At 36.6% G+C, this 15,168-nt stretch overlaps 1 protein-coding gene across 1 annotated transcript in view; it reads right to left on the reverse strand.

Annotated features, from left to right (window-relative positions):
* The window catches only part of LOC105697084, a 50,112-nt gene that overhangs the window by 9,552 nt on the left and 25,392 nt on the right, over window positions 1-15,168 (reverse strand). Inside the window, exons 11-14 of the mRNA XM_012420080.1 lie at window positions 6,482-6,584; window positions 4,430-4,602; window positions 723-874; window positions 319-602 (exon numbers count right to left, since the gene is read on the reverse strand). Of these exons, the coding sequence (XP_012275503.1) occupies window positions 319-602; window positions 723-874; window positions 4,430-4,602; window positions 6,482-6,584 (712 nt within the window). The remainder of the gene's footprint in view (window positions 1-318; window positions 603-722; window positions 875-4,429; window positions 4,603-6,481; window positions 6,585-15,168) is intronic.

The raw sequence follows: 15,168 nt of genomic DNA on the forward strand, positions 1-15,168 counted from the left end.
GACGGTAAAAGCTTTACTTCAAATGAAGAGGTCAAAAATCACCTGGATCAGTTTTTTGACAGCAAAAATCAAACATTTTATGAGCGTGGAATCATGCTCCTGCCAGAAAGATCTCAAAAGGTATTGGATCGGAATGGACAATATATAATTCAATAAAATATTTATTCGCTATAAAAAAATCGTCTTTCATTTTCATAAAAAAAAAACGAAATTACTTTCCGAACAACCCAATACATAGAATGACCCTTTTATATGACTTTGTTTCTCGGCGCCTTTCGCGCATCATTTTGAAAGTAGGTTCGATGAGAAATAACAAACCTGTCGGCAAACACACAGCTGGCAGGAATCAGCCCATGGACAGTGTAGCTGATAGCCCTGACTAATATCCTGAACTGATCGCGGCCATTAATGGTCTCCTGCTTGATACTGAGTATCACCGGACCCAGATCGTCGTCATTGGTGAAATAATTCCAATGCTCCGACCCATAGAAATATTTCTCATACGTCTCCTGTTCTACGGAGGTCAACTCGAAGCCTTGATTCTTCTCCCACTGTTCCTCGATGGAGGTCTTCTTCCGAGGCGTCTCGTCGGTCTCCACCTCGTTCTCTTCGAAGAGGCAAAAGTCTTGTCTGTGCTTGAGCATGTTGGACTCCTGCTGCTGCTGCATTTGCTGCATCTGCTGCATTTGTTGCATCTGCTGCATTTGCTGTATCTGCTGCATCGGTTGCTCTTCGGCTTGTTCCGGATCGGTCGCATCGCGATCGCTCTCGCTCTCATCCCAGATAGTGTCGGCAGTAATCTGCTGACGAGAGCACTCGATCCAGTAACCCGGGGTCGGAATGAGGTTATGTGGGAACTCCTGGCAGAACTCATCTGGAAAAGTCATGAAAACGATTGAGCTTTCCAGATCACGAACGCGGATGATCCGGAGTGAACGATCTGTTCCCAAATAATGGGGATGCCGGAATATGCAGGGTGTAACAGAAATGGCGAAAACGATTTATACAACGCCATCCTTGTTGAAAAAGGAATCGAAAAGTCCCGTATTATTTTTCCGCGCAGTGCATAATTTTCCTGTAATTACTAATCCAAGCACAGACGATCAATCGCGTTCTCCGCTATGCGTTCCGATGGGGAACGCGATTGATTGGCTGTGATTCAATTAGTTATTACAGGAAAATTATGCACAGGAGGGAAAAATAGTACAGGACTTTTCAACTCCTTTTTCAACAAGGAAAGCGCTGTATACTTTAACTTTATGAATTTTAAGCGCAATTTCTAAATTGATGAGAATTGTTAGATATTACTAACCCTGCATCACCACGTTTAAATTGTGTTTACGTGTATGTCACGCTGGGGTTTGAGAAACTTCAGTCCATAATTTGTGAAGAAATTAACGTATCGTAATGTATTTTTTGGAATCTATTGTAAATTATCTTAAAATCACAATGCAAAACTCAGAAGTTATCTAAGAATTTCTATTCCCATCATTTTAATTTCCGAAGTTTTGCAGTGCCCTTGTTTAAGCCTTTTGAAATTGAATAACGCTAACGAAAACGTCTACGTAAATTGATATTAACAAGCAAAGATAAATCTAGATAGTAATTTACTGAAGAGAAAAAAGAAAAAGGAACTGAAAAAATTGCGTTTCATTTTGCGAATTGGATCCTTTCGTAATGCATGAACTAACACCTATCACCGTCGTTTAAGAAGTTCCACTTGAAAAAGGGATTGAAACATGAAGATTTTCAACAAAAGAACCCTGTGGTCAGTGACAGATGCCCAGCATCGTCCAATTATTATATCCCAGCTTAACGTTTTATGAAAGTGTCTTATATATCCTCAAAAATTAAAATATTTATAAAACATTTCTCTAAACTAGGTGCCCCGAAACTTTGAAACTTTAATACGTGATTATGGAGGTTCTAATGAACGGCTTAAAAACTCGCGAAATTTTATTCCTTCAAAAATTAATGTGTACTCATCCCGGAGAAGAACTAAAAAATGAAATTTCGTGAGTTTCAAGATCTTCATTAGGACCTCCGTAATTACGCGTTAATTTTTCAAATTATTCGGTGCACCCAGTTTGGCGCAAAGTTTTATAAATATTTTCAGGTTTTGATACATATAGGATGACCCTTTCATATCACCTTAACCCTTTCGTTACCTTGGACGAGATATCTCGCGACCCAATACTGGCCGATTAACGTTTTTGACGAGATATCTCGCGACCCGATACTGGCCGATCAACGCTTTTGACGAGATATCTCGCGACCCGATACTGGCCGATCAACGCTTTTGACGAGATATCTCGCGACCCGATACTGGCCCATCAACGCTTTCGACGAGATATCTCGCGATCCGGTAGTAGCGGATTAACGCTTTTGACGATAATCTAGCTTTCTAGCACCAATATTTTGACATTCTAGATGAATATATTTTATAACTAATTCTATTCGTATAGCTAAAAGGAAGAAATAAATACAGCTACTACCGGATCGCGAGATATCTCGTCAAAAGCGTTGATCGGCTACTACCGGGTCGCGAGATATCTCGTCAAAAGCGTTGATCGGCCAGTATTGGGTCGCGAGATATCTCGTCCAAAATAACGAAAGGCTTAAGGGAGTCAAATGATTGCGACCGAAAGAAGTAAGGGTCGCATTTGGTTCGACGATAAGAGACCTCGGGAAGAGATCGAACCGACGAGAGCTGCGACGGCTCGAAAAGGTGTTCCTTGGAAGTGCGATGATGACAAGAAGAACGAGAAGAATACTCCTTGCAGACAACGCGGTTGCCATCCACTTGAGCACGTACTTCCGATAACTTCGCTTTCTTCTCTCTGTCTCTCGATCCTGCAGGAAGATGACGATGCTGCTGCACTCGACTCACTGTAAGGTAGAACACCAAGCTGCTTCGAGACAGGGCTTGGTATTCGAACTTAGAGTGGACCGCCTGTAGCCTCCGGACTGCGGCTCTTTAAAGAGTGGTGGTCTTCTGGCTCCGCGTCGCTCCTCTTGTTTTATTTCATTGGTCAACGGACGATACGGCAAATAAACATCCGAGTGTAGGTATGCAATCTCTATTATTTACTTACTTTAAGGCGACATGAAAGTGACGTCAAGGCGGACTCGTTTATGAAACTTTTCTCCGAACTTAGAGTACCGAAACATTTAAAACATTACATAGTGAGCACGGAGACTATAAGGAATGTCCTAACAATCATGAAATTTCAATTACAAACAAAATTTGTTTACAGATATTTTAAAATTATTTTATAAAAAATTATATGTGGTGGGTGTCAGGACCTTCCTTGTAGTCTCCATATTCGCTTTGTACAGTTTGAAACGACTCGGTACACCCAGCTCGGAGAAAAGTTTCACGAACGATTGACCTCTTGGATGCCCCTTTACATACCCTTAAGGAACTTTTCTTAAGATTATGCGAAAGTAATAGGTGTGATTAATCGTTTATGAAACCCTTGTCAACAATGAATGTACCGATTCGTTTGAAATTCTACCGCGTGAATGTAGGGGCCCTAACGGAGATCCTGGCGCGAATGAAATTTCAATTTTATGAAATATTTATAAATGCTAATAAACAAATTTTTAAAAAGTTTCAATTTCATGGAAGTCGGGACCTTTTTGAAAGCCACCATATTTACGTGGTAAAATTTCGAAACGAGTAGGTACTCCCAGTTTGAACAAAAGTTTTATAATCAATTAATCCTTAAGGTGTCACTTTCATGTCATCTTAATTGAGGAAATTAAGTTGAGTCGTTTCGACTCCGAAATTAACACGACTTTTTCGACAGAACATTTGTCGCATCTAGTGAAATATTAAGCAAGTAACATTATTTCATAACAGAATATACTTTATCCAATAAGAGATTATCGAATCAACCTGATTTTTCAACAGAGCTTATGCTAAGAGTCTAATAGAAGATTATACAATACCTATTATATAAATATTATCCAATGTCCATTGTAATATTATTATACCTTTTTAACGGATTCAGAAAATAAGTATACAATAACATAATTTTTTTACAAAATACACAGTGATATCTAATACATATTTAGCCATTACTTAGAAAATTACCATATTCCAATGTTTATATCATATTACTGTAATAATTATGCAACACATCTATTAAAAAATTATTCAGTTAACATGATTTTATACAGAATACACGTTGATATCCAATAAATATTTATCCAATACCTACCATATTGCTGTTGTCCATTGCTTAACATATGATATAAGTACACTTATTGTACACCATAGTAAAGAGCATGATACGAGGAATTGGAACACTGCACATTTTGGCATGTTTTGTGCCAAGACTGATGAGAAGTTTGTGACGTGTACACGTTGCAAAAATTTTGAAAGATCCCCTGAATGACTCGTATGTTCTATGTCGTTTTTTACCTGAACAGGCTTGTGGTGGCAATGGGAAGATGAGCGTCGTCGAAGACTTCCTTCTTGCAACTGCGCAGCCTAAACTTTGGGGCTTGAAGCTGCGCAACTGCTGCATGAAGTCCGAACACTCCATGAGCGCCACGTCGGCAAAGTGTAGATCACAAAGGATATGGTTCTTGAACCTGTAAATAGATTAAACGATTTCATGATTTTGCCACTCATTAAACGATTGTTTCGTCCTACGCCTTGTTAAGGTGAAGTGAAACACGTCGAGGAACTTGATCGACGTCGATAAAGAAGATTTTTCTAAATGCCTACGTTGCCGACCTTCGTTTTTATATTGACAGCTATATCGAATTATACTGGATATTGTACCAAATGGCATACTCCACCTGTCGTTTTCGTTTAATAAATATCAAGAAATCGAAGTAAAACTCCAGAAATCCTCTGGGTTCAGGCTTTCTGGGGCCCTAATTGACTGCAGAGGGACACCCTACGCCATCTGTGATTTCCAGGTCAATTAAATTTTCACTCCGAGACCTCGTATTCCCATCGTTTTAGCATAGAAGCGCATACAACACTTTCTTTGCCTTTATCCCGTAAAAATGCGAGTTTATCGACTACCAGAGTGTTCTAAATTGTCGTAAAATTGTCCTGACCCTTTAGTTTTTCATATCAGATCCTTCGATAATTGTATATTGATCGAAATATGAGAGCTCGATGCCATTTTGGTTCTGGTCTGGGCTAAGTTAAAAAATTTTTTCCAAAAATCCAAATTTTCAATGTATCAGGACAATTCCTAGATGATCAGGATGTGTCAAAGTTTCGGATAGTTTGGTCTAGTACCCTTAAAAAAAAGTGTTGTATTCGAATCGACTGATTTGAAAGGGGTTTTTCACTTCACCTTAAAGCTGTAAATTTCATATTTTTCGAATTCTCTGACACTGTATCGAAATATTTGTGGCCAGGTTGTAAAATTGTCTGTACATTAAATACATCTGCAAGTACCGTATTATACATTGAATCTATCGTGTAAGAATAAATCGAGTAATCCGTGTTTCATGAATTTATTTTCCAGAGTCTGTTTTAACGCAGTCTTTTTTCTGACGAGACAGTAGCGAAAAGTGAATAATTGATTTTCTTTTCTGAAGCCTTGTACTGTTGCAGACGAAGTATTTTATTCATAAAAAGAGGTTTCGTTTAATCCTACTTAACATACTTTTCACTCTTAAATTATAACAGGGCCAAATCGGTATTCTCCTTGCTTCTCTCGCAGAAAAAGAAGAATCAGTCCAAAGCGCCAGAAAGTTACGGCTCCTTATTCGCAACTTGTAAAGTTACATTTTCCATGGAAATAAGTCGTACCCCGCAATCACATTATTTAGTTCGAGTAACTAACGTTATTACTGAAAACTTTCCTTAAATTCGGAAGTTAAGAGTCGCCAGTGCTTTCTGGTAAACATGGAGTCTGATTTCAAAGCGCCAGCAAATTTCATTCGAATATTTCTCCCCTTTGTCGAATAATGCGTCACGAAGGAAAATCCGAAAGTTTCTAAGATCAGCCAATCAAATTTCATTCGAATCCATCAAATCCATCAAATTTAATTCGAATCCATCAAATCCATCAAATTTAATTCGAATCAGCCAGCAAATTTCATTCGAATATTTCTCCCCTTTGTCGAATAATGCGTCACGAAGGAAAAGCCGAAAGTTTCTAAGATCAGCCTTAAAAAAATGTATTAAAAGTTCAGCCACAAGTCCCGATATCAATTTCCCTGGACGTGCAGTAAAACCTACGATATACAAAAAAAAAAAAATAACTCGGGGGTCATAATTTAGATAACAGTTTCCCTATAAAAAGTTTATAATTCAGAAACGACTGCGAAAGTCACGTAAAACTCGGGCGATCATTATGGGTGTAAAGTTAACAGCGCGGCCCGTAAATTACTGATAAGCTACAGAACTTGGATGGTAAAGATGGGCGTTTGAAATTTAATGTCAAGGGTATCGTTTTTCCTATAAAGGTAATTACTTTTTGGAGTGCGTATATTACGAACTCACCGTCGTGCCCGTTTCTGATTGGGTCCGGTTAGGTTCAGGCCGCAGCTATTACATCTCAGGCACTCCTCGTGGTAGTGATTGTTGTCGTACAGCGGGGACGGCTCTTAAATATAGGAAAATATCGTAATATCATATCACTAATATTAAATTTCTCTGAAAATACCGCGTGATTGAAAGAAAATGTCCCCAAGCACACATCGTATTTATACAACACTGAAAAAGGATATTATCTAACAAAAATTGTTCAAGTCGCAACTATTACATCTCAGGCACTCTTCGTGGTAGTAATTGTTGTCGTACAGTGGGGACGGCTCTTAAAAATAGGAAAATATCGTAATATCATATCACTAATATTAAATTTCTCTGAAAATACCGCGTGACTAACAGAAAATGTCCCCAAGCACACATCGTATTTTTACAACACTGAAATAACATATTATCTAACAAAAATTGTTCAAGTCGCAACTATTACATCTCAGGCACTCTTCGCGGTAGTAATTGTTGTCGTACAGAGGGCTCTTAATTATAGGAAAATATCGTGGTTTTGTGTTACTAGTAATAAATTTCATTGAAAATACCGCGTGACTGAAAGAAAACGTTCCCACCGAGCACACATATTTATACAACACCGAAATAACGTAATATTTAACAAAAGTTATTCAAAAGGCACGTAATTGATATTGTATAATATCGAATTATTGTCGTTCCGTAACATCTTACGAATCTGTTAGCGTTTCAGTTATATATTAATAACATAACACACAATATAGTTCCGACATATTGTGTGTATGTTGCATTATTAGATAATTATAACAGTGTTATATAATTGCGTAAGAAATAGTAGGATAAATTTGATGAAATAGTGCATGTTACAAAGACACATGTAATGGTTATATTGTTATTATAAAATTGTGCCTGGTGGTGTCCAATACATTCGTGGGTGGCCATTTCTCAATATTTCCATTCTCTTGTACAATTTTTAAATACCCGAATAGCAGATTTTATATTCATCATTATAAATGCAACAGCTTCTCGTCTGACCAACATCTAGCAAACGGTGATTGCACCCGATTACAATTAATTTATTAATAGGGTATTGTCTCTTTATTCAGGTGATTCTTCTTATAATATGTAAATAAATCCTCGATTTATGATATTCTTGTTTTACGCGATAGGTTTTATACGCGATCAGACAATGACTTTCTCTACATTATTTCAATTAATGGTACATCCACCAATGAATTCTTAATAACACTAATTACACAACTTTGACTTTTTAAATTCATTAATACTTTTATCGGACAGATTTTTCTCTGGAGTACCTATTATGTTTTCATACCAGTGAAGTCCATTTACGCGATTTTCACCCAAAAAGCATCACCCCCATTGATTGAGGGAGGTGTGAAAATATTGAACCGTATCACTCGATTCGACCCCGAGAATTAATTTGTTTCGTTTTGATTTAATTCATTTGATTTGACGATCACTTAAACAAATATTCTCAGCGTATGAAATATTTGTCACCCGTACTCTACCAAGGTACTAGCAAGGAAACATTCCCAAGTGTCCGTCCCCGATCTTATTGATTTTCATATATGTTGAAGAACACAAAAATCTAAGAGACACGTGTTTTTTATATCTGCAATGGTCCACATTTAAGGGGTGAAACAACCCCCCAAAGTTTGGCGAAAATTTAGTTTTTATAATAATTTTCGTAGAAGTAGTGGAGGGATTTCGACGAAACTTGGTATATACGTATTCCGTATAAGGACGGTGAAAATACAATATTGTCCAGCAATGCTACACCCCCCCAAGGGGGTGAAACTTCAAACGACATTTTTTTGTAATATCTAATAAATGAGCACTCCTACTTAAGTTCCATTTACGCGATGTGATTGCTCACAAAAAATGAAGAGTCCGTGTTTTTTGACTTTTTACCAATAAACATTTACAGATCGGTTGTAAACAATGAATATATTATATCCGGGTATATTCCGAGTAGCTTTATTGGGTTATATCCTGACCAATTCATTGTATATAAATCTTGTGAACGTGCTAATTCCTCAAAATGTCGTTGGTTTTCATAATATGCAATTATTTACGAATATCGCTAACTCTATTATCGTAAAAACAGTAAAAATCCAATTTTCCCGTTTCACCAAGGAGATTGTATTACTAGTTGGAAACGGATGATGACTGCGTCATCGGATCTGTTGCGAAACTATTTTAGTCTCTTAAACTTTTTTTCAAATTTATTTATAAATAATTGCATGCTATGAAAACCAAGGACATTTTGAGGAATAAGCACGTTCACAAGATTTATGTACAATGGTCACGATATAATCCAATATAGCTAGTCGAAATATACCCGTATACCACTTACATTCATTGTTTACAACCGATGTGTAAATATTTATTGGCAAAAAGCAAGAAACACGTATTTCTTCATTTTTTGTGAGTAATCACATCGCGTAAGTGGGACTTAAGTAGGAATGCTCGTTTAATAGATATTACAAAAAAATGTCGCTTGAAGGGTAGTTCACCTCCTTGGGGGGGTGTAGCATTGCTGGACAATATTGTGTTTTCACCGTCCTTATACGGAATACGTTTATACCAAGTTTCGTCGAAATCCCTCCATTGCTTCTACGAAAATTGTTATAAAAATCGAATTTTCGCCAAACTTTGGGGGGTTGTTTCACCCCTTAAATGTGGATCATTGCAGATATAAAAAAACACGTATCTCTTAGATTTTTGTGTTCTTCAACATATATGGAAATCAATAAGATCGGGGGCGGACACTTGGGAATGTTTCCTTGTAGGTCATGCAAAGGAGTATAAGGAGCTCCTTCTAGGGCGCGTTTAGATTTTCAGTGTCCTCCAACACGAAAGGGACAAACTCGCGACGCGTAGAAAAGGCGCAAGAACGCGATCGTTTTCTTTTTCACGATTCGCTCGCATCGATTTCCCCTAGCCCCTGCGAAGCGCGATATTTCACCGGGCCGACGAGAGAAACCACGAGGGCATGGCGTGCTGGGGTGATATAAAAATTCCATCACGTGCCTCGCGGAATTTTGCTATAAAAGGGACGAGTTTCATCCCTGGGCGCTCGTCCGGTATTCAGGCGAGTCGCGTCGGTTCATTCCTATGCTCTAACTATGCGAAATGTAATTGCCAGGACTTCGTCGCTCGAGGATGCGCCGAGACGACGACGCACGCGTAACTCGGATAAGGAAGTGTCATCGAAACTTTTTATTAGAAATTTTCAAGTCAAACTTCTCATAGCACGGAAGTACGTGTAAATTCACACGTTAGGAAAGAGGCCCGATTCGGAAAGTGTAATGTCTTATGAAGTGAAACTTCATGTGGGGGTAGATATAAGTTCATACGTTACGTACCACAAGAAAAAACATTTTTTGAATCGAAGAATTTTTCTTTAAATATTACTTTGGTACTATTTGACTCAAATAAATCGTCATAACCCCGAAGAAATGTTGCATTTAATTTATTTGAGTTTATTACAATGGAATAAATATTCTCTGAATTAACAAAATATTTCTTTACTACTATTCAAGTGGAAGATTTCTGTGGATCAATGACATTTTTTTCTTTCAGTGTACGAAAAGACTGTTTTAATAATTAAACGTTTTTGTTTTCTTTTTAATTTTTAGACAATAATTTACTGTAAAAATGTACATTCGTCTTCGAATTTTAGGGTCGACAGGATTTGCGTAAATCTTTCCTTGATGTTATTGCTTTATTTTGAATTCGTCAGTTATTTATTCGCAATTGAGGTGAAATAAGGAATAAAATTATACCGGGAAAAACCAGTACCGTGAAAGAGTAATTAAGAATAATTAGTAATATTTAATCATTTTCGTTAACTCAGCAGTTTCACTTCAAATACGCATGACAACCACGCTTTGATTCTTTTTTTGAAAATACGCTGCTCGTCAAAAGAAACTGCAATACTTAAAAATTGAACCAAATTGATAAAAATTAAACCAAAATTGAATCACTATTTATTTGCGCTATCCTAAACTATGCAAGCTAGTCTTTGTTTTGCAACATTTTAATTTTAAAGACATGCAATTTTTGGCGAGCGAATTTTCCTCGAGTCTGCCGGAATGCAATTATGTGATTTTTAAATATTGTTCTTGTTTATATTTTAAAGAAGCTATCGTTAATGTTTATTTTAAATTCGTGGCAAGTTTAAGGATATATTTAAAAAAATAATTTTAATTGCAGAGAAGGATACTGTTACGACATTTGAAAAATGCAGCGTACATTTGCTTTATTGGGCAAGTTTCGTGTGAATTTATTTTTTTATTGTGTGTTTAATTCTTTTTGGAATGTTTAATAAGCTTTGGTGGGTTCATTTGATCCCATGTGCGTGCCCACCGAGACATTTATCGCGTCCACGCATTATACCATTGCCAAGACTTTTATTGAGCCAACCCCTAAAGTTTTACTCCGAATATTTACAAGACCCTCGGGGAAACTCCGTTTCGCACTTGCTCATAAAAGGAAGACGTCAGTGAAATTTCGATTGAAATTGGCCACAGAGTATGTTTTCATTTCAAGAAAGAGAAGCACTTAAAATTGAGTTTTCTTCTGTAAGTAGCTTTAAATCCGATTTCATTTAGGATTGGATAAGACAATCATCACCAATATGATTCCAAGGTAATGAAGAAAGAATTTGATTCATTGCAAATTAAAAAGAAAACACGACATTTCTATTTACTCTTGAAGTTTATCATATAAAGTGGATTTACGTGTCATTGAAGAAGAATTAAAGCAATATTAATAACCTCATTATGGTGTATGCAAGTTCAGACTCTTAAACTTAATCATACTTTTTATTAGGTCCCGTTGATAAAGTGTCCATTACGTTAATGTCAAAGATTAAATTCTTTCGCTCCGAAGAGTATAAAAGAAAAAGTGGTAAAAACTTTTTCTATCCCAAGATCTCTTTTATACTCGAGATACTTAAATTGCATTAGATGAAACTTCGCCTAACGTGTATATCAAACAACTGCATAAGGATAGTGATAAGAAAACCTTTATCAGTAAATCGCCTATTAATTGTTCGAAAATCATAAAATATTAAGGTGATATAAAAGTGGCGTCTGTCGTGTCTTGTGTATGAAACTTTTTTCTGAACTGACAAGGGAAGTTCCCCAATCCGCAATTTCAAAAATGTTGAAACTTGGGGTATACTTAGTGTGCCTAGGTTAGTTATAAACAATTATTTTTTACGACGGAAAATCATTTTAAAGTGGTGAAATCATCCCCTGAAGTTTGTTCGATTTTCAGTTTTCATTTTATTTCTCGCAAACGATGAGTGATACGACAAAATGTTTCCAATAAAAGATAATTTTCGTAATGAGAGTTATCACATGGTGAAATAAAAAATTAAAAAATATAAACAATTGCGAAAAAATATTGCAAAATTGTAACTAACAATTTTTATAAGTTTGGTTTCTTCGTGAAATATTACTGTACACGGAAAATCTAACAACGTAGGCTCGCCACAATTTTTTTCATTTTCGAAATTCACCGTTAATTGTGGAAAACACCCCTTCTTAAGGACAAACAATTTTCAGAATTGCTTATTAAGGTTCTAGTGAATTGCTTGTAATACCAACCGATTTCTTAATATTGTAGGAAATAGCCGAGAGTATCAGAAATAATATCCTTTATTAAACGAAGACGTCAACGCGTAAGACAGTTGTCAACTGTTTCACTGTTTTTGACATTGAATATTCCGAGGAGAATCGGGTAGCATATTACAATATGTAACAATTTGTTTAATAATATACGTCATGAATGTGTAAGAAACAACAAGGTATGTACGTTTTATGTACGTCATTGTTAATAGGTAACTGGTATATGCTGAGTTGATTATTCTATGTATACCATTTTTGTTTTGCCAGTTACTACGGTTATAATTTGTAGACTGGCGATGCTGACATAACATATCTTCTTTATGAGAATTCGAAGATTTTTAGATTATTCTAATACTTCTTCTCATTCATTCCAATTTGAATCAATGGTGGTGGTGGACTTTCTCAAAGAAATAGGTAAAGCACAGAAATTTGCCACACCATGAACATCGAATTACAGCGTAACTGCTGCATATAGAACAATGTGGCGCTTGTATAAAATTCTGTTGACTGAACACAAAGTCCACGTGATTTTTAACCCTTTCGTTACCATGGACGAGATATCTCGCGACCCAGTACTGGCCGATTAACGCTTTTGACGAGATATCTCGCGACCCGATATTGGCCGATCAACGCTTTTGACGAGATATCTCACGATCCGGTAGTAGCGGATTAACGCTTTTGACGATAATCTAGCTTTCTAGCACCAATATTTTGATATTCTAGATGAATATATTTTATAACTAATTCTATTCGTATAGCTAAAAGGAAGAAATAAATACAGCTACTACCGGATCGCGAGATATCTCGTCAAAAGCGTTGATCGGCCAGTATCGGGTCGCGAGATATCTCGTCAAAAGCGTTGATCGGCCAGTATCGGGTCGCGAGATTCTCCTCAAAAGCGTTAATCGGCCAGTATTGGGTCGCGAGATATCTCGTCCAAGGTAATGAAAGGGTTAAAACCATCTGGTCTCTCGTTTAGATACTCGCTCTTGTACCATGCATAGATAAACAGTATGTGATATTTAGGTGACGAAAGCTGGTTATGTACTAAAGAGTGTAATTTTATTACATTATTGAGTGTTCGTAAATTGATGTTAGTCAGCTAATATAACAATATCGGAGAATCTTCTTACGAAGTTTTTCCCAATTCTAAATCCGTACGTATCGAGAGGTTGGATCATCTCTGTTGTTTTCTTAGGTATTATAAGTATTTAAACATCTCAACTAACTGATATTATTTCCTTTAATGAAGATGAAGCAATGACCTGTCCACGAATCTAATAGTAACACACTACGGGGTCTGGTGTTTGGTAGGTACACCTGGGAAGTCATTCATGGACAGGTGTCGTTGTTAATTTTTCAGAAATTGATGCCACGAGATAAACATTCGGTGGTTGGAATAAACTTTCCAGAACTCGCGTTCTAAAAGTTCCACTTTGTTCTTTTAATAAAATGAATAATGACGAAATAAGTTTACCTGAAGCGGATATTATAAGAAGTATGATGTACCTATGAGTGACAGCAGATAAAGACTGTACTACACCTTCGACCGTTATTGATCCTCGTATAGCTAATGCTCGACTAAAATGTAACTCCAAAATGAAAGCGCTTTCGTTGGCATTAAATATATTATCTAAATCATAGTCTTGGACGTACGGTTTTACATGGTTTACAAAATTTCAAGCAATTTCTTCTAATTTCGCAGTATCTATACCGGTTAATCGATTTATAAATTTATTAACTTTCCGGGACACTATTTTATACCTTTTCTTAAAATTCCAAATCCAGTGCTTTGACGCTTTGAAATCCTACAGTCCTATTTCCTCATTAGCTTGCAATGCCTATTTCCGTAAATCTAAATCGTGAATAATAACATGAGCTTCTGTCTTTTCAAGAAAAATATTGAATATGTGTTCCGAAATTTTCAGTAATTTATTCCTTCGCGAACCTTCCCTTTCAACAATTTCCTCCCATGTAATTGTATGTAAAATAAATAACGTTCTTGTAGTATTTTTACTATACCTTGTTATCAAATCAAAATATCTATTTCCTTATCTGTATAATTGCTGCAAAGTTATGATTTTATTACAATTTTGTTTTACTGCCTCCAGAGAATATCGTTTCCTTTTTCCACTTTTCCAGTAAGCAACTGTTATTTCTTTATATTCTAAATTAATTATACCCCCTTCTTCCGGCACACATGACTCGTTCTCAATTTCAATAGCTTCTTAAAGTTCTTCACGCATCGGTAGTACTACGTCGTCAACAAATTCAATCGAATGCGGTCTATACGATTCCAAAAATTCTAGTGTCACGTCATTTTCATTGGAATAAGACGTCTTCATGTTGACTTCTTCTAATTATTACTAAAAAAATCATGCAATTCCATTTCATGACTACTAGGAAATGTTTGCAAATAGGGTGTAACACCGTATATTTTCATCAGCAGAAGCATAACATTTAGAGGGTTTATTGAAACCATTTTTATAGATGACTGTCAGCCGGGACGCTCTACACAACACTCTTTAGAATTGACAATGTCGCGAAAACTTCAGTACTTATAATCATATTTTCTTATGAGGTTAATGAAACAAATAAGATAATAGTAACTAGAATAATACGATATGCAATGATGACTGCTTTGCGCAACGGGAATTGATGTCCTTTTGTCATTTTAATTGTGACAAGCGAAAAAACAAGTTTTCCGTTCTGTTTTATCTGTGGATAAGTCACATGTCATATATGTTTCCCCTTATATTGTGGCGGTTATAGCATATTGCATTGATGTCCTTTTGTCATTTTAACCGTTCGCGTACCACGAGCCACTTTCGCGCTCTTCAGATTTTGTGTCAAGAAAAGCCAGGGCATTTGGCCGAAACAGACGACTGACGGCCCACCCGAAATTTGAATATGATAAGCGCTATTGCGCTCTACGGCTTTTTTCGACGCGTAATCGAAGGAGCGCGATCGCGCTCTTTGGCGCTTTTCGATCCTGTTTTTTCAGAACCATCTGGTACGCAT

This window comes from Orussus abietinus, unplaced genomic scaffold, assembly GCF_000612105.2.
Source record: "Orussus abietinus isolate OABI.00-Male unplaced genomic scaffold, Oabi_2.0 scaffold57, whole genome shotgun sequence".
Taxonomy (NCBI): domain Eukaryota; kingdom Metazoa; phylum Arthropoda; class Insecta; order Hymenoptera; family Orussidae; genus Orussus; species Orussus abietinus.